Source organism: Malus sylvestris, chromosome 15 (assembly GCF_916048215.2).
Source record: "Malus sylvestris chromosome 15, drMalSylv7.2, whole genome shotgun sequence".
Lineage (NCBI taxonomy): Eukaryota > Viridiplantae > Streptophyta > Magnoliopsida > Rosales > Rosaceae > Malus > Malus sylvestris.
Genome location: NC_062274.1, coordinates 13359676 through 13381864, shown reverse-complemented (window position 1 = coordinate 13381864; position 22189 = coordinate 13359676). Strand labels below are relative to the sequence as shown.

Sequence of the window (22189 nt, the reverse complement as noted above, 5' to 3'; positions counted from 1 at the left end):
ACCAAGGACCATAAGCAATAAGATTTACACAGCCCTCAGCCACATCATCGTTCCCAACTTCCTTGTCGTAACCACCAGCAGCAAAAATTGCTGCCAATAATGAAGGTACCATTAAAAGCCTTTCTCATGGGTACAAGACTGTGGGGGGAATCACTCTTTTTCTCCTACTATCTTCATCGTTGGCTCAACCATATGGCAGTATGGGATCCTATATTTGATCAATGAATTGGCCAGATAAAGGCCCAATGTTTTCGAAGCGATGTCCCGAGCAACTGAACGTCAACACCAGCATCAACAATGGAGATCGATCTTGTGGCAGGAGGTAAAAGCAAGAAGATGAAGTACAATGCGCCCAAGTCCAATGATGTCCAATGATATCTATCTCAAACTTCTCGTCAAGCTGTACCGTTTTCTTGTCTGAATGACTAGAAGCAAGTTGAATGCAGTCATTCTTAAATGTTTGTCAACAAGGCACCCTTTCTCTCTCGATGTTGATTAAGTATATGCAAGGAAAGGACAACAAGATTGTTGTGGTTGTAGGGACTGTCACCGATGACATTAGGGTTTATGAAGTTCTGCAATTGAAGGTTACAACACTGAGGTTCACTGAGATTGCGACAGTAGGAGTGTGTTTGACATTTGATCAGCTTGCTTTGAGAGCACCATTAGGTCAAAACGGGGTTCACCTCAGAGGTCCTAAGAATTCTCGTGAAGCACTTCTATGTAAATGGTTTTGAATTTTGAGGGTATTTAGGTCTATTCATGTGAGTTTTCTGATATATTTGAAAGTTTTTATAAAAACTAACATTTATGAATTTGGATGTTAAATTTTGGTTATTAATGATAAATACTCATCCATACTCGTTTTTTACTTCCCACACAATTCTCTTAATTTTCGATGTCGAATCAAATGATTTGAAGAATATCAAAAGATAAAAATTAACAAAGACGGTGAAAAAAGTAAAAATGAGTGATAACACCACTCAACCAAAAAACTTTTGATCGCTGTGTTTGTGCTACCGGACTTTATGGGTCACGGGCCTCGATTTGTTACAGGCTAAAAAGGACCGAAGCCCAATTACTTTTAGGCTGAAAGGATGAGATAAATCTTGAGTTTTATTTACATCCGGGTCAGGAAGACCCGGATTTCGTACTCGGTAAGAAAATTACTACTTTGAATCAATCACTCCTGTTCTCTCCTCTCAACCGTCTCTCTCCTCCACCAAAACCTTCGCCGCTACTCCGCCCATCGCCTCCACCACCCCTCTCTCACTCTAATTTTTTCTTCCTCTCTCTCTCTCTCTCTCACTCGCTCTCACTCTAGAACTCACACGGTACACAGACGATGCAGAGGCAGCTGCTGAAGAAGCTCAGACTGAAACCTCCCAATGGACTCACCCAATTCAACCAACGAGTCCGTACACATTTCTCTCTCTCCCAAGCTTACATTCCGGCCGAATCTCTCACTTATAATTCCATCTGCTTATATCACCATTTCTTGGTTTGGTTTTTTGCAGAGAGAGATGCACAGCAGGAACAAGAAGGCGATGGAGTTGATAGCCAAAGGCTGGAGTGCCCTCAAGGAAGTCGACCGAGTCATCGATTACTGCGAGCTCAACGATCGCCGCCTCATCCCTCTCTTACGGGTAATTTTTATTTTATTTTCTGATGTTAATTGTGTATTTGCTCTAACCCCATTTGTGAATTTGTATTTTTGTTTATGAACTTGGATTAAATTTTTAATTTTTGACGTAAATTATGTATTTTTCTCAAACGCCATTTGTGAATTTTTATTTTTTGTTTATGAACTTTATTTATTTATTTTTTTAATGTTTTTGTTATTTGAATTTGTATCAGGCAGCAAAGGAGAGTTTTGAGTTGGCTCTGGAGGCTGACAATTCAAATACCCATGCCAGGTATTGGTTGTCGAAATTGCATTTGAAATACCATGTCCCGGGAGCCTGCAAAGCTATGTAAGTGTGATTTCTCGTAGTTTTAATCGATTCGTTTAGGTGTTTTTCATGTTGCTTCACTGATGGTGGTGGTCTGCATTCCCTACATTACTACACTGTATTGTATTTCAGAGCACCTAGATAAGCATTTGATAAGAAAAAATAAACGAACAGGAAAAGTAGGTCATGTAACTTATATTTTGTTCTTTTTTGTCATAACAGCGGAGCTGCCTTGTTAGTTGAAGCAGCGGATATGGGTGATCCGGATGCACAGTACGAACTGGGTTGTCGTCTTAGAGTTGATGTAAGAATTCTAAGAAGTTTGTACTTGAAGTATAGATCAGTTTAGCGTTCTTAACGATAGTTTACGTTTTCAAAACCTATAAAGTTTAGTGATTTCCGTGCTTAAGTTCTCCCTTATTACTGATTTTCCAACTGTTTTGGTTTTCCGTTAGAATGAATACGTCCAGTCAGATCAGCAAGCTTTCCATTATATAGAGAAGGCTGTTGACCGGGTATATTTTCACAATGCAGATACAAATTATAATGATTCTGAAATGTGGTTCAAGGCCTTACGTGAGCTCGCTATGTTCTAGTTGCATCCAGGTGCTCTTTACCTTCTGGGTTCCGTGTATCTGACGGGAGACTGCGTGAAAAAAGATATGGCTTCCGCATTATGGTGTTTCTATAGGGCATCAGATAAGGTAAACGAGCTCCTACTACTCCCTACTCAGTTTCAGCAATGGATCATCGACAAGGGATATGCATGTGGGTGGAAACTAAGTACTGGTGATGGAAAAATGGACATTGTTTAAACAAACTTAAATTGCTTTAGTAGTTGTACATTTTTGTTGTGTAAAAATGGTGATCTTTGAAACGGGCTTAGATATACTTGATGAGCTATTATGACACATACACGAGTAAATTAAAACTTCCGTATTTCTCGGCTTGAGTAGACACTTTCTTCCATTTCCAAAATGAGTTTTAAGTTTCATGATCCAAAACATGGTTGCATTTTGCCTTTGTAATACCGAACCCTTGTTTCTCCAAATAATTTATTAGTTGTAGCAACTCTCTCTCTCTCTCTCTCTCTCTCTCTCTCGTTTGACTAGTGCACCATTTTACTTTTATTCCTTTTAATATATGCAGGGACATGCTGCTGCAGCTATAGCATTTGGATCTCTTCTTCTAAGAGGTCTGTTCTTCCAACCACGCTTCTTTTGTTTTACGTGAAACTTGTTGTCCACTCATATTCATAGCTGGTGTAACTATGAAGGATGATTGGGGAGTTTCACAGTTTCATTGGTAGTTTTTTGCGATCTTTATATAAAAAAAAAATAATAAAAAAAGAAAAAAAAAAGGGGTTCTGGACACCGATATTATCACTAACTGTCGAACAAATGGCATGGCTATATTTTATTTTTCTGCATTCCCTCATAGGAGATGACAGTGCGGCAGAACCAAGAATTTACATTTTTGTAATGATTTTTCTACCCTTACTGATAAAACTGCACGTCTTAGGTGCTGAAATCCCAGAATCTGTGACGAAGTTTGCTTCAAAGAGGGGTCCTTTGGCCAGAAAGGAAAGCATAACAGATCCCATAGAGATGGCAAGGGAACGATTCCAGATTGCTGCGAAAGCCGGGTGTGATCTAGGACTGAAATGGTTGGAAAGACTTGAGGAGGAAGAGAAGCATCTATTAACTGGATCTGAAATGGCCGAACAAACTTAATGAGGAAAATGTCTGGTAATCGGACATTCTACTGACGGGATAGAACCTCTTCCAAGATTTCTCGAGACGGAATTGATATGCGTCCATATCAAAGTATGCGACGCCACAATCCGATCCTGTAAATTCTCTACCCTGCATGAAGATTGAATCTTTTGTATACATTCTTCATATTTAATGTATGCCCCATGCTAGGTACCATTTTTCTTCCTTTTCCCGGGAGTCAATAACTATTCATAACTATTATACAGCGGTATTATGCAAGCGGATGGACCAGTGCTCTGGCTATCTAGCTTATTCACTCCATGAGTCAATCACAGGTTTGACCTCGTCGTTCATGGAGTCACCGTTCATGGAATCACCATCCATGGATAGGAATACAAACTAAAGTGCTCGTGACAACGATGAACTTACTTGAGTACACAAAAGCGAGCAACAAACTTTTTGCAATGGAATACACTATTCGGTGGTATTTCATATGTATGGCTCGTTTGAAAGTGTTTTTAATACGACTAAAAGCGTTTTTAGAGAATGTTTTTTTATTTCAAAAGCACTTGAATGCTTTATGTACCAGTTATGTGCTTTTTCCATGAAGCACTTTTAAGTGTTTTTTCAAGATTTACTTGCACTTTTACTAAGTATTAGTTCCAATAACATTTTTACCAAATACGCTTTCAGTCATCTTAAAAGCATTTCAAACAAGCTCGTAAACTCTATCTCCATATAATTTTGAATCCCCTCCATTGAATAGTAATTATCTTTAATGAACAGTAATTGTCTTTTGCATCTCCACTCCTAAACTGAATAGCCATGGCAATAGGCAATAAAATATTAGTATTTTTTATTTTATAAAATAATAAAAAATAATTTTATTTGTAATTTCGGATATGATTTTTAACCAGTCTCATTACGTCACATGTCATTATATTGAGATTTCTACCGTTGGATTACAAAAAATTTCTACCGTCAGATTATAGAAAATTTGAAATCCAACCCTCCAGTTGTGCCACATGCCATAACGGTAACATATCAGATCTTTTTTTTCTTTTCTTTTTTTTAATTTTTAAAGTCGAAAAACGTGGATCGTTGATTTGGAATCGAACAGCTCAGATTGTGCCACGTCATCTAGCCGTTAGGGGAATTTTGAATTTTTTTTTTACCGTTGGAAATCGAACGGTCCAGAAAAAAAGTTGTTGAAATCCAACGGCCAAGATGGTGCCATGTTGCACCCAATAACACCCACTTCCAGACTGTAACGCGCAGGACCCACCGTCTAAAATCTTGTCGGTAATGCGCCCCCACACGCCCGTGTGGTGCACATGGCTGACACAAAAAAATTTATAACATGAACTTGCTTCACAAAGCCCTCAAGCACTTGGGCCTTAGACACCCACCTGCCCTCTAACCCAATTGCCCGAATGGACTGGAGCTAGTTTGGGAGGCAATTGGATTGGATTTGCTCCATGTCCACGGGGCTACCAAGCATGCTGGAAGTGCTCTAAAGATACTAAATTATCATGGCCGTTGGTTTTTTCGATACAAAAGTTCACTTCGCATTCTTATCGCGTGTTGGAGCACCAAAACGTCCTACAATTCCCAGCATTGGCAACTAGCCACGTCACCACCTGAAAGATATTTTTTGAGAAACGATCGGCCTCGTTGCAGCTCTACTAGGAACACATACGTATTTTTATGTAAGTAGCGGAATTTTTTATTTTTTAAATTATTAATTTTTTAATACATATATTTTATTATTTGTATAGTAATATGTGGTGTACCATTTAATGTATCAATTACATTGAAAAATCTCTCTCCAATATGAAAGAGAGAGGGTCCTTGCCGAATCCTCAAATAACATTAATTTATTGTACATCGTACGATCATAAATTATTAAATATTTTTTTATAAATAATATTTGACAAAAATTAACCATGGTATAAGATAAACAAATATAACTGGATAATCTCCGAAATATCCGCAAATATGATTCGGGGAGCATCCTCTCTGAATACGGAATACCCAATTAAAAAGGATCCTAAAAAGGCCTCCACGTCACACGAAACCAGGCCGTTGAGAAAAAAAGAATAAAAATCGGCGAACAAAAATTCGCGGGATCAGAGCACGCGCGCATTAAATGAACGTGCGAAAAACCATCAATCTCTCCATCGCGCCATCGTGCGAAAATGGTGTAGGTATTTGAGAGAGAGAGAGAAACAGGAGAGAGAAAGAGAGTGATTTTACTACACACTGTCACTGCAGCCTTTTCTCTCATCGTCTCCATCGTGCTTTCTCTCTCTAAAATACCTACACCATTTTCGATATTCGAACCAAACCTCCGGCCTTACCCGAAACCTTAATCTGAGAATTTGTTTTACAGTAAAAAACCATCGCAGATGACAATGCCTTGGTCCGATTCCTCCACCGAGTCAAACCGGAACCCGACTCGCCAGCCCTTTAACTGCTACGTACCTCCGCACCTCCGAAACACTGGCGGGGGCTCGTATGGTTACGGTTACGCGCCCCCAATCGAGTCCACCCAGTACGGCTTTAGGCAAAGCTACACTGGCGGTCCCGGAAAGCAAGCCGACCGGAACGGTCGGGGTCGCGGCGGCGGAGGACGAGGACGAGGTCGCGGTCACTTTTGGGCACAACCGCCCCCAAACCCGTTTGATAATGTCTCTGAGAAATTTGATCAGCTCAAAGTCACTGAGGAAAAAGGCGGTGGCAATGGCGGTATCAATTTCGAAGCCTACGAAGACATCCCACCGGAGGCGAGCGGCGAGGACATTCCGCCGCCGGTGGACACGTTTCTCGAGATCGATTTGGGCGAGTGTTTGAACGAAAACATCAAGCGGTGCAAGTACGTGAAGCCCACGCCGATTCAGCGCCACGCTATTCCGATAGCCATGGCTGGCCGCGACTTGATGGCCGGTGCTCAGACCGGGTCCGGCAAGACGGCTGCGACTTGATAGCCATGGTAACGTTTTTTGTGTTGTGTTTATTGGTAATCCTTGACTCTGCAGTTGCGTATGCTGGAGAGAGGCTGTGATATTCTTGTTGCAACTCCTGGGCGCTTAGTGGACATGATTGAGAGGTCGCGAGTTTCGCTGAGAAATGTCAAATATTTGGCATTAGATGAGGCTGATAGGATGTTGGACATGGGTTTTGAGCCTCAGATAAGGAGGATTGTTGAACAAACGGACATGCCTCGCTCTGGTGCAAGACAAACGTTGCTTTTCAGTGCTACATTTCCAGATGAAATACAGGTGCACCAATTAAACGTTAATGCTCCTTCGTGTGATTAGATGTTATGCTTGGTGTGTTGGTTTATTCTAGCTGCATATTGTATGATTGTTCTCTTTTAGGTTCGATAATCAATCAAAATCTTGTGGCTAGCGATAACCATTTACTAAGCATTCATTAATTTGTTTGTGTTTATAATTACCGTCTTCTGCAGAGGCTTGCTGCAGATTTTCTGTTAAACTACATATTTCTCGCTGTTGGAAGAGTTGGATCAAGCACACACAGGTCTCATCACACAAAGAGTTGGTTCAATTTTGGTCAATGGAGATTGGAGATTCGAACTTGGTATCTCATCCTTTTGAAAAATCTGTTAAAACCCCAAGGCGCATCTACTCAGATTGTACATAGTAAGATCATGTAAGAAACACAGTTTTTATAAATTTGTAAGTGTGACCACGGCAAGCCAACCACCGGTTTTGTATTTGTCAGCAAGGTGCCCTTGGTAGTCCACACCATGTACAACTAGCAATCGAACTGATTTTCCTCCCCTGAAGACAACTTGAACTTTTCTTGACCCCCAAGAAACGAGTTTGAGAGCATGATGAAGATTACTTTCAGTTTGATGATTGTCCAGCCAAACCCTGTATATATATGGTTCAGTTTATACCACCTAGCTACTTTTTGATGGATGATCCAAAATTGCAAATTCAGAGTCCTTAAGCTCGCGTATTAGATTTCTTCCTCGTTCTCAGTCAGTATTCGCTTGCATGCTTCATAGCACATGAAGGAAATCCCAGCAGCTGAGACCAATTTCATGTAGCTCGGCCCTAACCCTTTGTACAGGCCACCGATTCCTTCACTCGCATGTATGCTTGAAAGAGCATCAAGTATGTGCTTGTACTGCCTCCCACTGAGAGCCCCAACCTGCATTCTCTTCCGAGCCACCTCAAGCGGGAAAGTTGCGCTGCTAGAAATTGCAGCAGCTGCTGATCCGATCAAGAGAGTCGTTATGTTTCCGATTTCCTCCTTTTTGAAAGCTTTCTTGTATGCTTTTGAGAGGGCATCATAAGCAAAATAGTTGGCGGCAGCGTATGGAATTACGCCAATTAAACTCGGGGTGAGTCCTCTGTATAGCCCTGCAGGTCCCTCCTGTCGGATAATTTTTGAAACTACGTCGAAAAAGTTATTGTACACTCCTCTCTGCAATCAAGTAAAATATGTGACTATGAGTACTGATGCGAAGAAAACAAACCAATGAATTCAATAGTTCTTTTTGAATTTCGGGGTCTGATTTACCTGGATGGTTAATCGTGTTTTTAACAACTCTAGAGGGTATGTACACAAGGTTGAGCTGAATCCAGCAACAGCGCCTGCGATTGATGAAGCGGGGATAGGGATTTTCAGCTCTTCACCGGGTCGAGTTAAGTGCTTCTTCACCGTGTCATAAGCAAATAACTACACAAAACCAGAGTCAGAAATATGAAGTTATACTAGTCGGGTTATGAAACAGATGTTTGTTCTTTATAAAGTTAGAATATCATTGTCGTTGACAAAACCCATCAAGATGTTATCAATGATCAAACATTAACGAACATTCTGCATAAAGAATTTCACGACGAAGATAAATTCTTCGTGTTCGTGTATCAAAATTTACACGTACAATTCACCAGTATCAATTCTTGGCGATCATACCTCAATAGCCTTGCATGGAGCAACCCTGATGACATTGACCAAAGTACCCCTAAACAAGCCCTGCCATCCATCAGCTTCCATGATAGAATGAAACACTTGAGAAGCACTGGAGTGGCCACTGCCCTCCACCATCAAATGCGTCCGTATCGTCTCCAATGGAGCAACCGCCGTCCGCGACACCACTCCCGCCACTGCTCCGCTCAGCAGCCGCCTCAGCGATGCATGTCCAACCTTTATTTTCAATCTCAAACCACCACCGTTACCATTAATTTTCTGAATCTTCAACAGCTCTTCTGCTTCTGCAACCTCCAGCAATGCATCTGCCTCCACCAACTCATTAACCCTGCCAATCCAAAACCCGAAACCCGGCGTCGACATGTATGTCATGCACGTGGAGCTTAGAAGCTTTGTGGTTTGGTCTATGGAGTTCTGAGGACTCGGTGTGATACCAAATCCTCTTGCAACTTGAACGCTGGCAAATAGTCCACCGGACTGCGAAGTATTATTTAGAGGACTGCATCGGATTCTAATCCCGGAAGAACAAGAGAATACTACATCGTCGTTTGTATTTCCAGTACCCTGCAATCTTCTTCCACCCATTAATCCAAAAGCTTGAAACTATATAAAGATCAAATCTTTGAGCAGAAAAAAGAGTTGGGGTGGATTTAAAATTTGATATTTTTGGGGGAAGAGGAGAAAAACACTTTCTACTTCTGCATTTGTTGTCTCTCTGTTTTCTTTGTGGGTGTGAGAAGAGTAGGGTTTTGTTTGCCAACACTCCCAACTTTTTTTATGTCGACCAACACTCCAAAACTAAGGACAGCCAATTAAATTTTATTCTTTTGGGGTACAACACTCGTTTGGAATATTATTGGAATTATTTTTTGTGTTTATTAAAATATAAATATTCAAGTTTTTTAGATTTATGACTTTGTTTGCATTTATTAACGAGTAATGCTAGAGAAGTTAAATTTGCAAATCAAATGACGTGGTTGTAGATGATTAAATTATTAACTAATAGTCGATTAATATGCTTGTTTCTTATTAGTGACGCAACATTTAGCTTACAAATTTGATTTAAAATTTTGATTTTCCTAGCATTATTCTTTACTTACACATATGATATCAATTATTTCATAAACACGCATTACAGTTCTTAATCCAATACATGAAAAACAAAAAATTGGAGTATCTCATTTCAATTAGGGTACACAAGGCATGGATGTCATTCACGTGTCATACCTGAACAACTAAGGTCATTTCCATTCATAATTTATGTCATTCAAAATAATTTTTGAATTCACGACTTATCTCATTTTAAATAAGCAGAGCACACCATTGATTTTAGGGAACTTTAATGAAAAGCTCCCGGTATTGTTCACTTTAATGAAAAACCACATTTTTACACTAAAAAGTCAATCCTGGTACTATTCACTTTACCATTTATTTTGTCCTTATCGTTAAAACTCAAAATTTTCAAGCCCGTTTCATTAATTTTCCTTTGATTTTAATGAGTTAGATTTTCATATTTCAGACAACTTATCCACTTCTGTCAATGTGTATCTTCGTGATACATTTGTCTTTTTATTTTGTAAGATGCTTTCTTAGCAGTTTGAGGCCACGAGATTCAGATAGAATTTGGTTGTTGATGTTTCAAATTTGCCATAAGTAGAATAAAATTATATTTTGATTGGAAGACCCTAATCAACTACGCGGCTATGTTTAATACCAAAAACCACACGTCCACATATTTCATCTCAAAGATATGGAATTGAGATTCTCTGATTCTCTCTGTCCGGAGCTGACAGACCTAAAATTTCAGACCACTAAATTTAAATTTTGCGACTCCCTTTAGCTTATTCTATTGGCTCACTTTAAACAAAACCAAACCCTCTACCCCAGATCCTCTCTCTTGAACAGTCCAAATTTCCGAGCCCATCGATCGGACACAGAGATCCGGTTGCGAGGATCGCAACATGCACGCACAATAGAAATTGACCCACTTGAGAGAGAGAGGAACAGAGAGACAGAGAGAGAGTGAAAATATTTCTCCTGAAAAATAAAGGAGTCTTACATAATAATCTTCGATTCCAAATGATTAAACTTGTAAAACCTACATCAAAACTCCCACAGGTTATAATCATGACTAATAACAAAGTCACTTTCCCTTTCCTTTCGATGAAGATCCCTTCTTTAATGGCTTCTTCTGGATGTTCTTCTTCGGTTTTAACGTGCTCGAGGACATCCCCGGCTTGTTCTTTCGCTTCTTGTCCTTCTTGACATTGTACATGTTAACAGCCTGTGTCACAAAAATTCAATTAATAAGTGGGACTCAAACCAGATGAATACTGCAGGAGAAAACATTTGACAGCAAAAGAGATGAACCTTGTCGACGTTAAATATCTCATGGGAATTCTTAGAGATTAGCTTGTTCAGTACTTTATCTGTTTGCTCCTTCTCTTGTGATTGTTTTCCTTTCCCTTCTACAACCGGCAAAAACTGAAAGCAAAAGCCGAAAGAATAAGGGGCAGGTACTTTATCAGCTTATTGTGATGTGCAACAATTAGTTGAACATGGCTAGGATGAGAATTACATACCTTGCGGAACTTTCCTTTATGTTTAGGAGGCTTTTCACCAGGCAATTTCTTGTCAAACTTACCACCGCTGGCCGTTGCGGTTGCTGCTATTCCAGCTACATTACCCAGTTCATCTTTAGAAAACTTCTTGGCTGCAGACTGGGTTCCCGTTATGGGCAACCGTGTGGCAGCTAGCTGAACATGGCTGTAGAAGAAGTTTAGTTAGATTCTGCGGTGCAATGCAAAAGATACATTCAAAGATCACTAATACTTTCCTGAAGTGTGATTTCAATATAAAGGCTAGCTTATCTCATTTTTCTGGTTAAGGCTCAGCTTATATTGATTTGTAGTTATCGATTGCCCCATTGGATGTCTAAGCAGCTAGGCCTTGAATAACATGGAGAAGTATAAGGACAAACCTTGGTAAAGCACCGACTTTCGCAGCTTGCTTCAAGTTCTGCAACCTATTCTTATCTTGCTTTTCAACTCTTTTCTTCTTATCCTCTCGCCTTTTAGCAAAAGGATCCTCCCCTGGCACTGAAAAGAGTAACAAGCATGGGCAAGATTATTTCGAGTCACCTTGGCAAAGCAAATCATGCATTTCAGTGCTTACGAAAGAAAATAATAACTCTTCTGAAAGCATTAAGGCTTTTAAAAAATTACCATCATTCTCCTTCGCCTCAATGATAGGTACACTATTCTCATCATTTGCACGATCATATCCAAAGCGACGTTTCCAAGTTTCAGTCGGCTCATCATATGCAATCTTGTCTCTTTTACGGTTCTTGATACCTACAATACATATCAAAAGAATGTAAGCACCACGTATAAGTTCAGCTTAAGGATATTCCAATTTCTAAAAATCTTAAATCCAACTACCTTTCTCAAGGCCCAAATGCCCGCATATGAGAAACCTAGACAAAGTCTTAAAGGGGGGAAGAAGAAAGAAAAAAAGAAACAGAAGAAAGGTACTGTTCGACTCATACAGTAACGACTAACCTTTTGTTTTGGCAAAAGTTTCCCATTTTGTTGGAGGTTTAGGCACTGGCAGCTGTAGAAAACAAAAGAATATGCCATTGGCAAGTCAGATGCTTATGCTAAGGATAGCAACTGTTAATTCGGTTACAGAAAAAAACCAGCAGCATCAACAGCCAGTTTGCATACGCTAACATTCTAGTCAACCAATTTACATGAGAGGAACCGTAAATTGGCAGCATGACAAGGGGGATCAACAAAAATCTCGACAATTACCTAAACAACCTTAAAACTTCTTTTAAAACAATAGATTGTGAAGCACTATATTTGTATTCACTACCGAGTACTTATATAAGTTATATACATGATCAAACGTATAAAAGAACGTCGTTGGAGGATCGTAATCGTAAACTAAGACGAATGACTTACATGCTTCTGTCTAGGCAGTTTAGTTTCGGGACGCGGCAACTGCACAATGGGACCGTCTATGTCTTCAGTTGAAGGTAAGTTGAAAAGGCTATTTGCAATAGCTTGAACCAACTCGGTCCCTTTCGTTATACATTCCTTCACTAATTCCTCCCTAAATACAATGAAAAAACAAATCAGACTTTCACTCGCTAAACAAAAACCTATCAGGTAGAAAAATCACTATTTCACAGGACTGCAACTTTACTACTGGGATTTCTCCAAATAAAAGTCCCAATTTCCAAAATTAAATTTTCAATTAGTTTCTGGAAAGCAATAATATAAAACCCCAAAAGTATAATGTTAACACAAAATAAAGATAAATTGAATAATTAAAGAAAAAAAATAACCTGGAGGAGGGGATGGAGGGGAAGCTGTGATGAGGGTCGAAGGCCATGAGATTACCCAGATCGACTTGAATCTGCTGCTGCGGGGTCTCCATTGCTGCGAGCTCTTTTGGTTTTGCAGTTCGCGACTTGAAAGCTAAAGAAAGAAGAAGGCTAATCGCTTCAGGTTTAGGGTTTTTGTATAAAGACGAAACGACACAAAACGCGGCGTTTCTCTGTTTGCCCTATGCTCCCAAGAGCCTAGAACCATTCAGCAAAATGCACACTATATCGGGCCAACGGGGCTAATTGGGCTGATTGGGCCATCTAGTTCTACTACTTGAGAAAGACTTACTTAGAGTATCTCCATTAGGGTGCGTTTGGTACGCAAACGGGACGAGACGGGACGGGACGGAACGGGACGGGACGGGTCGGGATGGGACGGAACGAAGGTGTAATTTTTGAAAAAGACATGGGGTATATTTGTCTTAAAATGGTAAAACATTGTGTTCCACATACGTGGAACAAACCCGTTCCAGGGGGGGAGGTGGAACGCAAAAACACCCAAAATCTGTCCCGTGGAACAGCCCGTTCCACCCATTTTTGGCGCACCAAACGCGGGACGGAACGCCTCGTCCCGTTCCGTCCCGTCCCGTCCCGCGTACCAAACGCACCCTTAGAGTCCCTATATAAGGACAACTACCGTATAAATGAGTATAAAATAAATATAGGGACAAAATGAATGTTTAATGAATCAAAAAATGAGTCCCTAAAGTATAAGGATTCCCTTGATACTTGATGTATGTATCCACATATAGGGATTTAAATGGTGAACCCAACAAGACAATTTAAATGGAAAAGCAGACGTGGGGCCCAGACACATGGCCTTGTCTTTTTTTTCTTTTATTTTCAACCGTTTGAAACGGAGGGTCCAGATTGATTCTTTCTTTCAACTTTTTTTTTACCATTGAAAGATCAACGGGTCAAATTAAATAACCGTTTCAATTTAGGTTACTTTTTCATGTTAGTTTACAAATTCTTTTGTTTTCTCTTTTCGTAATACCTCTATTGAAACATTAATATTTTCAATTTGTGTTACTCTTTCATTTCATTCTCTCGTCATTCCTATAAATGCCAAATTATCTAACCACAACTTCATCTCCTATACTTAGTTCACTCATACTCAATTCACTCATTCCAGTTATGTTTTTGTGAAGAAAAAAAATTAGCATCAGAGTTTGGACTTTTTTTTTGTTAAAATTTTCACAAAAACATTTTACGAGAATGTAATGTTAATATAAACAAAAAATGTGCACCTAATCAAATTATCACATAAAATTGTAAAAACCTTAAATTTAGGGATTCTACTATAAGGACTCTCATATTGGAAATAATATTCATTTAGGGACACAAAAATTCCCTTTTTAAGTCCTTAAATGAGTACTCAAAGGTGATGGTAGGAATCCCTAAATTAGGAGTCCCATTGGTGATGCTCTTAGCACATAATGACTTTCATGTCAAAGCTATACATCATCATTACGTATCGTGCTAAATAAATTGTCTTTCCCTGAGGAAAGGGATACCCCCTTTCTCCTAATCCACTAAGTCCTGGGATATGAGCCGTTGAAATTTAATTCAATGGCTAAAATTATTATAACTTTTAAAGTGGGCCCCTGTTTGTAGCTATTGAATCAAATTTCAACGGCCTAGACCCCCAGACTTAGTGGATTAGGAGGAAGGGATCCGGAAATGATCCCTTTCCTCTTCATTCTTGCTTTTCAATTTTTTTACCATTGAAAGATCAAAGGTTCAAATTAAATAACCGTTTCAATTTAAGTTACTCTCTCATGTTGGTTTACAAATTCTTTTGTTTTCTCTTTTCATAATGCCTCCGTTGAAATATTAATATTTTCAATTAAAAATTTTAAATAATTTTTGACCGCACGATGTACGATGAACGATCACGATCACGGGATCAGATCATTTTCCCTAAATAAATTGTTTTTTCCTGAAACGCTATAATGACATATCCAATCAATAACAAGATGCCACAAGGCTATATCGTTACATGATTTATTTAGACCATCATTAGCTTGATGTCCCGATTTCATGTTAGAAGTCCTTTTGCCATAAATCAATGCATAACATATACTACTTCTAACAGTTCAATTCACTCATTAAGTTCTTAAGAAATTTTCAACGCGGATTCAGTTATTGAATTCAGCAATGTATATCATATGAATCTATAGTTAAAAGGTTATACATAAACCCTTATAAGCATGACCTTGACATGTTGAAACGACAACCGACGCCATGTATTCTAAATTTCTCACAAAGAGTTGCATGATTAATTTAAACAAGGTCACCTTGACCTCTCCGTTTCATATAACTCTTCCTACTGGAAACTGGGCCAACTGAGACAACTGGGCCTTTTGTTGCTACCGTTTTTGGGCTTAATATACGTGGGAAGTAGTAACGACTTTTCAACCTTCCTCAAAACGACATGAAAGTACCAAACTATAAAAATACAAGAACTTCCACTCCCCCCACCAATAAATCAATATTCCCCAAAATCCCCCACTGTGTCGGACTCTGCCCCAAATCCCCCGCACCATGAAACCCTAATTCGATCAAAATTTTCAATATCCAGTAATTGATTTATCCCAGCACACATCTCCTTCAGATCCATCTCACTCGTAAGTCAAAATTTCCCAAAATAATTTCAACTTTTGTTCATTAATCAAATCAAATTGCTGAAATTTGATTCTTTGTAAATCGATCGAATTCAATTTTCTATGGGGTACTAGTTTTCTCGGAAGATATTTGCTGAGAATTCTTTGTTTTTGTCTTCTGAGAAGATTTCGAGATGGACGGAAACAAGGACGACGCGTTGAAATGCTTCAGGATTGGGAAAGATGCGTTGGAAGCTGGGGATCGAAGCCGTGCCGTAAAATTCCTCACGAAAGCTCGCCGTCTCGATCCGGCGCTGCCCATCGACGATCTCTTATCGTCGATTGACGGCAATTCCAATCCTCAATCGGGTTCGGATGCTGATGGGTCCGCCAATGGGCCATCTGGGTTGGGTTCAGCTAAGCCGTTCGACCAACCATCGCTTCGCCAGAGGGCTACGGCAACTGGGTCGTCGTCATCGAAACCGTCGGCTGGTGCGTCGTACTCGGAGGAGCAGATTGCGATGGTGAGACAACTGAAGAAGAAGAAGGATTACTATGAGATTTTGGGGGTGGAAAGGAGTTGCACTGTTGAAGATGTTCGAAAGGCTTATCGAAAACTGTCATTGAAGGTTCATCCCGATAAGAACAAGGCGCCGGGAGCTGAGGAAGCGTTTAAGTCCGTTTCGAAGGCGTTTCAGTGTCTGAGCAATCAAGAGAGCAGGAAAAAATATGATGTTATGGGCTCGGATGAGCCGGTGTATGAGAGACGTGCTACCAACCATGGAGCACATGGATTTAATGGATTTAATGGCTTCTATGATGCGGATGTCGATGCTGAGGAGATCTTTAGAAACTTTTTCTTTGGAGGAGGAATGGCTCCGGCAACCCAGTTCCGGGGATTCAGTTTTGGGCACAATGGAATGGGGCAGAGGGGCGGTGATCATGGCTCTGGTGGGTCCCATATTCGGACTCTAATTCAGTTGCTGCCTGTGTTACTGATTCTGCTTCTCAACTTCATGCCGTCTTCTGAGCCTATATATGCCCTTTCGAGGTCCTATCCCTACGAATACCGCATTACTACGGAGAAGGGTGTGAATTTTTATGTCAAGTCGACCAAGTTTGAGCAAGAGTTCCCACCAGGTACCTCGGAGCGTGTCAATCTAGAACACCAGGTTGAGAGAGAATACTTCAACATTCTTTCCCAGAATTGTCGGCTTGAGATGCAGCGCCGCCAGTGGGGATTCATTCGCGAAACACCACATTGTGACATGCTGCAGCAGTTTGAGACTGCAGCTTAAACTCTTGAACCAAAGGTCCATTTTATCTTGCCATATTTTTCTTTTAGATGATGTAAAATTCTGTCTTTCTAGGGAAAACTAGTGAGGAATTGTGCAATAAGTTATTCTATGCCTTTGTTCTCTTTGGATACAAATTATAAGCATTAAAACACATGATATAACATCGTGCTCCTCCCCGTAATACTTGACCAGATATTACGTTTTTACGGTTTATGTTGATAATTGCACAAGCTAACGTTGGATGTGTGATCAGGTCATGGATCTATATCTGTTGATCTCCTGTCTCTAGCTATGTATTATTGTTGATACTTTCTCTTGCTAAAATAAGTCCGACTTTGAGCTTTTGAGTTATATGATAATTAAGTTTCTGAAAGGTTGAATCACCAAAAAAAACCATCTCGTGTGCATGGTGTTTTCATGAATTTTAGTGTTATGCCTCATTTCAGCACCCTTTTACCTATTCTTCTTTCAGTGAATTACTACTCACAAAGTTTCGTTTGCTAGTTTGATGACACTACGTGGTTGAATCTTTGGTTTCAGTTGTAGAACTTTGAAACAAAAATGATCTCTTCGTGGTTTTTCTTTCTTTTCTTAATATATTTATTTCCATGTTACCTGCGTGAACATTGAGTATAGTATGACATATAATCGATGGAAAGTTTTTGCGTAATTTTGTTTTTGTTCCGTGCTGGTGTGAAGTTTAGGGCTAGTCCGGTCTAATCTGTGGTGTTTGTGTTGATTCATTGTTCATTTTTGTACCATATGACTTTGGCTTTTGCATGATAGAATCTAAAGATGTCCCGTTGTTTTCGAAATCATAACGTGTTTTGGATTCTTGATTTCTGGTGCAGGCTGCTTGTTTGGCGCCAGTCTTTCGGTATTCTTGTTGCGGACCATAGCTGCAAATTTTGGAGTTCTACGCAATGGAAATTGACGGTATCTGCGGCCTGCGCACGTTTTATATTCTTTAGTCCTATATATGATGCACAATGAGTTTGTGTAAAATTGTTGTGATTTAACCAGTGCTTGTTCCGTATGCGTAACCACGGTGTTACATATCATGCTCAATACATACTCTTCGTGGGAATCCTTGCAATCTTTATTGTACTACATAACTAGTTTACGAAATAAAATAATTAATGGGGACTTTTAGCTTCCCAGTTGTAGAAATGGAGCCGGTTTGGTATTGACTTATGGAAAGGCGAAAAGTGCCTATGAGCGGAAGTGCTTCTTACAGAAGCGGTCCCCAATGTGCCTCGCTCGTGACAAGAATTTGACTCCGCATTCCCTTTCATTTATTTGAAAGAAAAAAAAAAAAGAACGAAGAAGCTGACATTGTTTATTGCTGGTGTGTGATGCCTTACTACAATATGGTTAGAGGGTAAAGATTGAATACGAAATTTCAGAAATTAGAGTTCCAACCCAACTGGCCTCTCTCTCTCTCTCTCTCCCCTCTCTCCCCTAGTCCCCTGCTCGAGAAAATAAACTTGTATCTGGCTATGTCTCTGCGATTGCATCCCTAATCCTTGGAGGTTATGACCAGCAATCCCAGCGCCCCTATGAGAATGTACTGCAAGAAAGAAACACACGAGATTAATGCGAAACAACGCTACCTTCTAATCGATAACAAGAGATTCCACCAACGCTTTACATAAAATTACGTTTCTGAGTGAGTAAGAATGAATGATAGAAGCAAATCTGAAGAATGTCTGCAACTAAAGTTAAGGATGTGTAAGATACACAAAGAGAACATATTCTGAATTCTAACAGAAGCAAACCTTGATTATAGGCTTTTCTGTCAAGATAATTGTCACCCAGCCAGCATAAGGCAGGGAAACAAAAATGTATGTAAATACACAATACATGTATATTGGTGAGTACATTTTTTATACGTATACATGGCAGAAAATGACCACATTCTGCTTTTGGTGAAACCTTTTCTGTTCAAGGATAAACGGATCAATCACAGAAGGTTCGATCTTATGATAAGGCAAAGAGGCAAAAATAAGCGCAAACAGATTCTCCCACGTACAACTCAAACTTCATAGAACCAAATAATTTTAACATGCATGAATGCGTGCAGAATCGACTTTGGTAAACCAGCCTTATATTAGTGTATACGTGATGTTAGATGCATCGACGTTCGAGTCATGTCTCTACATTGTTATTCCAAGTTGTTAATTTATTAAAGAATAAGAATTTGAAAACATAAAAGAAGAATACCCAACAGCTCTTCCCATTATATGGCGTCTGTGCAACCACCGCTGGCCCCGAGCATACAGGCTTCTGTCATCGTCATCGTTATTGTCTCCTGCAAAATATCAAACGAAACCACAGTAACTAATCATGCATCATAAAAGCATACACCACAAGTGATCAAAACGTATTTGAATCCTCTAAGCACAATTATGCCGTCATCTAATGACTTCAAGATTTTGTTTCACTTCCTTTCTTTTTGAGTTATATGAACAGTTGAACTGTAAATAATTTACTGGGAACAAGTGACAGGAACACAAAGATTAAAATGGTCTAATCCATCTGTTTATAAACAAAATAGTACCTTTTGTGAGGACATAGACTTCTCCAGTATCTTTCTGCTCATGAACCTAACAGAAAATGGTCATTAGCGTGAAACGGATTCAACAAAGATGAAAGGATATGCTATGACCTCACAGGGCCACCCTTTTGCTCAGATGGTTAGCTTCATCTAGATATTAATATTCACCCATGATTCTTATTTCTTACCTTAATTACTCGATGAACAATTGGAATATCACGTCCCTGGAGAACAAACAAAAGATATGTAAGCAGAAGTACAAACACAACAAAAGCCAAACATAGGCCAAAAAAGTACTTTTGGAATTATCGTTACACTGAAAAGCAGCCCAATAATTAGAGACTGAATTTCATAGCTGAGATATTGCCCAGTGCCATTCTTCTCTGTCAAAACAGTTACTCTATACCGATGAACCAAAGAATTTCTTGATACTTTAGGAATTACCATTGATGCCACACCACTTCCAGCAGTGAAAGCTAATCGTCCAATGCTTGTCCAAAAAATTTCAGAAAAAAAAATAATAACAACCATATGATACTAAATGATGCTCGTGTCAATGAACTGGACATATAAGAAAGTTTAAAACGAATGAACCAGAGGAGGAATAACATAAAAGAGGACATACATCCACATTAAACACCACGATTTCTCCTGCACGAATGGGATCCTCGCTCATACGCAAGAACAAAATGTCACCCTGAAAGACATCATCATGTCAGTAAACAAGTGAAAAAATGCATTGTGATATTCAATGATAATAGGAGATAATACCAAAACTCAATGAAAAGCAGAGATAGGTCAGTGTAACAGTTAAGCACGCTACATACTAAATTAAAAGGCGCATAAATTGTATAACTGAAAGTCTGCAAGTGATACCACGGTCAATGGTTCTAGAAGGAAGAGTTGCATCAATTGGGGCAACAAGGACCATTCATAAACCCTTCTTTGATCTAGTAATGGTGGTTCATTAAACATCTCAATACTGAAACTTGAAATGACCCAAAAAATAAAGAAACCATCGCTCATTGAACGAAAATAATCAGCACATCCACTAGGCCTCTTAGCACCTCAACACTAATACATTCGTATATATACCATTTGATAGGTAAAATGCACAATCTACATGCCAAATTTAACTTAAATCCCTGAACTTTTTTATTGAAACATGATTGCTTGACACTTCTGGACTAAACTAAAAGGCTTAAAACACATAAAAAATCATGGGTATTGAAAAACACAGAACTTTTACAAAGCAAGTGAGCTCAACTCACCCTTGCAAAGCCAGGCTCCATGCTTTCAGATGGTACAACCACCACAGGCGATTCACTCCCAGTCATACATATCAACCCTTTCCAAATAATCAATGCCGACGTCACAATCAAGCCTGAAACATTACATCAAACACCTTAGCCGCAATCTTTCATTAACCGCCGCCCCCCCCCCCCCCCCAACAAAAAAAAAAAAAAAACTACTGAAACATATATACATGGACACACACACATACATGTGTATATATATACGGACCGAGAATGAGGGCTTGGGAGAGAGCATGGACTTGATGGAGTCCAGGGTCTCCCCGAACCACCCCATTGCTTCTGGTTTCGGAGCAACTGTGAAAGCAGAGAGATTACGGGGTGTAAGTTGTAAATTCAATGCCGCTGCCTGCTCGGAGAGGAACTACAATTTGGTAGTTGGATTTCGGTGGTGGACCGGAAAGCAAAAGAAAATTGGATTTCGCGGTATTTATGTCTGCACTGCGGTGTTTGTCACCAACCAAATCATGTTTCGCCACCTGGACATGGACAGCCAAATCACAATTTTCTTTTTAAGGAAAAAAAAAAACTTCAACAACTCAACCCATTCTCTAGAATCTCTACCATGTATCACACTTTTTCACAAAATAACGAAACATCATGGGTTCCGAGATCGGCCAAAATGACGGCGGACCGTTTGGCGTCGAAAAGTAATACGGAGATGTGCGTTTCTGCTTAAGTTAACCATTTCCCATTTTCTTTGTTGCAAGTTTTGATCAAGGATGGGCTCCCAAGTCTTCCGTAAATATGTTTTGATAGTGAAGGGGGCGACACCTTTGCACTTGGTGCAGCGTCTTTAGTCTTTGTTCCCTCCTTCACTGATTTTATGTTTGGTTTCCTTGGTTCTTGCCTCCTTGTAGGCCTCCCTATACTCTTGGCTGCGACCTTGGTTATGCTTATTTCCAGTTCTTCAAAATAAAAAAATAAAAAAATGAAACATCATGTGTTCTACACGGGTCACAATCATACGTTAATCTATCTTACGTGAGAATTGTCTTACTCCATCAATTTGTCTAAACTTGTTTTCTTAGAATACTCGATCAATCGTTGACTTTCTCTTTCTAGATCGATTAAGTTGATCACAAGTAATCAATCTAATTATCAAGTTTACAGATATTGTATCAATGATTGTTATTTAATTTTATTAAATTCACTTAAACGCAAGAAAAAGTCATAATTTTTTTTTAAACGCAAAGAAAGTCATAAATGAAATGCCTAAATTTGTTAGTAATTGAAAGTATTGAATTGAAATCTAGATCGGGACATCGCAAGTCAATCCTTATGGAATAAAACTAACTGAACAAGAAAGAAGAGTATCAAAATAAAAATTGCCTAAATCTAAATCAAGACTATAGGTCGCTAAACCGTCCGTGACAAAATTCTAAATAAG

The 22189-nt window shown here is 39.4% G+C and overlaps 7 protein-coding genes across 9 annotated transcripts; 4 read left to right on the top strand and 3 right to left on the bottom strand.

Moving 5' to 3' along the window:
• Nucleotides 1-1136: 1136 nt before the first annotated feature.
• Nucleotides 1137-3892, top strand: LOC126604428 (uncharacterized). The gene is made up of 8 exons (XM_050271683.1): nucleotides 1137-1414; nucleotides 1518-1646; nucleotides 1858-1973; nucleotides 2175-2256; nucleotides 2408-2467; nucleotides 2549-2656; nucleotides 3102-3147; nucleotides 3474-3892. Exons 1-8 carry the CDS (start codon nucleotides 1346-1348, stop codon nucleotides 3683-3685), a joined length of 822 nt encoding a protein of 273 aa, XP_050127640.1. The 5' UTR covers nucleotides 1137-1345; the 3' UTR covers nucleotides 3686-3892.
• Nucleotides 3893-5886: 1994 nt separating this feature from the next.
• Nucleotides 5887-6651, top strand: LOC126602683 (DEAD-box ATP-dependent RNA helicase 52C-like). Its single transcript, XM_050269589.1, has one exon. The coding sequence runs from the start codon at nucleotides 6076-6078 to the stop codon at nucleotides 6649-6651; it is 576 nt and encodes a 191-aa protein (XP_050125546.1). The 5' UTR covers nucleotides 5887-6075.
• Nucleotides 6652-6703: 52 nt separating this feature from the next.
• On the top strand, nucleotides 6704-7350 carry LOC126604429 (DEAD-box ATP-dependent RNA helicase 52C-like). The gene is made up of 2 exons (XM_050271684.1): nucleotides 6704-6948; nucleotides 7140-7350. Exons 1-2 carry the CDS (start codon nucleotides 6712-6714, stop codon nucleotides 7344-7346), a joined length of 444 nt encoding a protein of 147 aa, XP_050127641.1. The 5' UTR covers nucleotides 6704-6711; the 3' UTR covers nucleotides 7347-7350.
• LOC126604418 (adenine nucleotide transporter BT1, chloroplastic/mitochondrial-like) lies at nucleotides 7261-9403 on the bottom strand. Of its 2 annotated transcripts, XM_050271672.1 has the most exons (3): nucleotides 8618-9403; nucleotides 8222-8380; nucleotides 7261-8125 (listed from the first exon to the last, which is right to left on the bottom strand). In XM_050271672.1, exons 1-3 carry the CDS (start codon nucleotides 9215-9217, stop codon nucleotides 7655-7657), a joined length of 1230 nt encoding a protein of 409 aa, XP_050127629.1. In that variant the 5' UTR covers nucleotides 9218-9403; the 3' UTR covers nucleotides 7261-7654. The 2 variants fall into 2 exon arrangements, with proteins under 2 accessions (XP_050127629.1, XP_050127630.1); XM_050271673.1 differs by lacking the exon at nucleotides 8222-8380 and having other exon boundaries at nucleotides 7261-8074.
• A 1247-nt stretch (nucleotides 9404-10650) lies between these two features.
• On the bottom strand, nucleotides 10651-13145 carry LOC126604425 (ribosome biogenesis regulatory protein homolog). The gene is made up of 8 exons (XM_050271681.1): nucleotides 12984-13145; nucleotides 12598-12748; nucleotides 12193-12244; nucleotides 11857-11985; nucleotides 11613-11730; nucleotides 11215-11398; nucleotides 11003-11116; nucleotides 10651-10916 (listed from the first exon to the last, which is right to left on the bottom strand). Exons 1-8 carry the CDS (start codon nucleotides 13073-13075, stop codon nucleotides 10776-10778), a joined length of 981 nt encoding a protein of 326 aa, XP_050127638.1. The 5' UTR covers nucleotides 13076-13145; the 3' UTR covers nucleotides 10651-10775.
• A 2334-nt stretch (nucleotides 13146-15479) lies between these two features.
• On the top strand, nucleotides 15480-18099 carry LOC126604420 (chaperone protein dnaJ 49-like). Of its 2 annotated transcripts, XM_050271677.1 has the most exons (3): nucleotides 15480-15655; nucleotides 15818-16944; nucleotides 17781-18099. In XM_050271677.1, exon 2 carries the CDS (start codon nucleotides 15826-15828, stop codon nucleotides 16927-16929), a length of 1104 nt encoding a protein of 367 aa, XP_050127634.1. In that variant the 5' UTR covers nucleotides 15480-15655; nucleotides 15818-15825; the 3' UTR covers nucleotides 16930-16944; nucleotides 17781-18099. The 2 variants fall into 2 exon arrangements, with proteins under 2 accessions (XP_050127634.1, XP_050127632.1); XM_050271675.1 differs by having other exon boundaries at nucleotides 15502-16944.
• A 147-nt stretch (nucleotides 18100-18246) lies between these two features.
• LOC126602682 (uncharacterized) lies at nucleotides 18247-21132 on the bottom strand (the record flags this gene model as incomplete). The annotated part of the gene is made up of 7 exons (XM_050269588.1): nucleotides 18247-18499; nucleotides 18708-19240; nucleotides 19490-19535; nucleotides 19675-19710; nucleotides 20112-20183; nucleotides 20758-20870; nucleotides 20991-21132. Coding segments are annotated over 6 exons (543 nt in total), but the record flags the coding sequence as incomplete, so codon positions are not given.
• Nucleotides 21133-22189: the final 1057 nt, after the last annotated feature.

What these genes read in the sequence shown, in the direction of transcription:
- LOC126604428 (XM_050271683.1), top strand. Translation starts at nt 1,346, where the DNA reads ATGCAGAGGCAGCTGCTGAAGAAGCTCAGACTGAAACCTCCCAATGGA. An exon ending in TCACCCAATTCAACCAACGA is followed by an intron (nt 1,415 to 1,517) that starts GTCCGTACACAT and finishes GGTTTTTTGCAG; the next exon opens with AGAGAGATGCACAGCAGGAA. An exon ending in GCCTCATCCCTCTCTTACGG is followed by an intron (nt 1,647 to 1,857) that starts GTAATTTTTATT and finishes AATTTGTATCAG; the next exon opens with GCAGCAAAGGAGAGTTTTGA.
- LOC126602683 (XM_050269589.1), top strand. Translation starts at nt 6,076, where the DNA reads ATGACAATGCCTTGGTCCGATTCCTCCACCGAGTCAAACCGGAACCCG.
- LOC126604429 (XM_050271684.1), top strand. Translation starts at nt 6,712, where the DNA reads ATGCTGGAGAGAGGCTGTGATATTCTTGTTGCAACTCCTGGGCGCTTA. An exon ending in CATTTCCAGATGAAATACAG is followed by an intron (nt 6,949 to 7,139) that starts GTGCACCAATTA and finishes CGTCTTCTGCAG; the next exon opens with AGGCTTGCTGCAGATTTTCT.
- LOC126604418 (XM_050271672.1), bottom strand. Translation starts at nt 9,217, where the DNA reads ATGGGTGGAAGAAGATTGCAGGGTACTGGAAATACAAACGACGATGTA. An exon ending in CTCCATGCAAGGCTATTGAG is followed by an intron (nt 8,381 to 8,617) that starts GTATGATCGCCA and finishes GGTTTTGTGTAG; the next exon opens with TTATTTGCTTATGACACGGT. An exon ending in AAACACGATTAACCATCCAG is followed by an intron (nt 8,126 to 8,221) that starts GTAAATCAGACC and finishes ACTTGATTGCAG; the next exon opens with AGAGGAGTGTACAATAACTT.
- LOC126604425 (XM_050271681.1), bottom strand. Translation starts at nt 13,075, where the DNA reads ATGGAGACCCCGCAGCAGCAGATTCAAGTCGATCTGGGTAATCTCATG. An exon ending in CCCTCCATCCCCTCCTCCAG is followed by an intron (nt 12,749 to 12,983) that starts GTTATTTTTTTT and finishes CATTGTATTTAG; the next exon opens with GGAGGAATTAGTGAAGGAAT. An exon ending in AACTGCCTAGACAGAAGCAT is followed by an intron (nt 12,245 to 12,597) that starts GTAAGTCATTCG and finishes TGTTTTCTACAG; the next exon opens with CTGCCAGTGCCTAAACCTCC.
- LOC126604420 (XM_050271677.1), top strand. Translation starts at nt 15,826, where the DNA reads ATGGACGGAAACAAGGACGACGCGTTGAAATGCTTCAGGATTGGGAAA.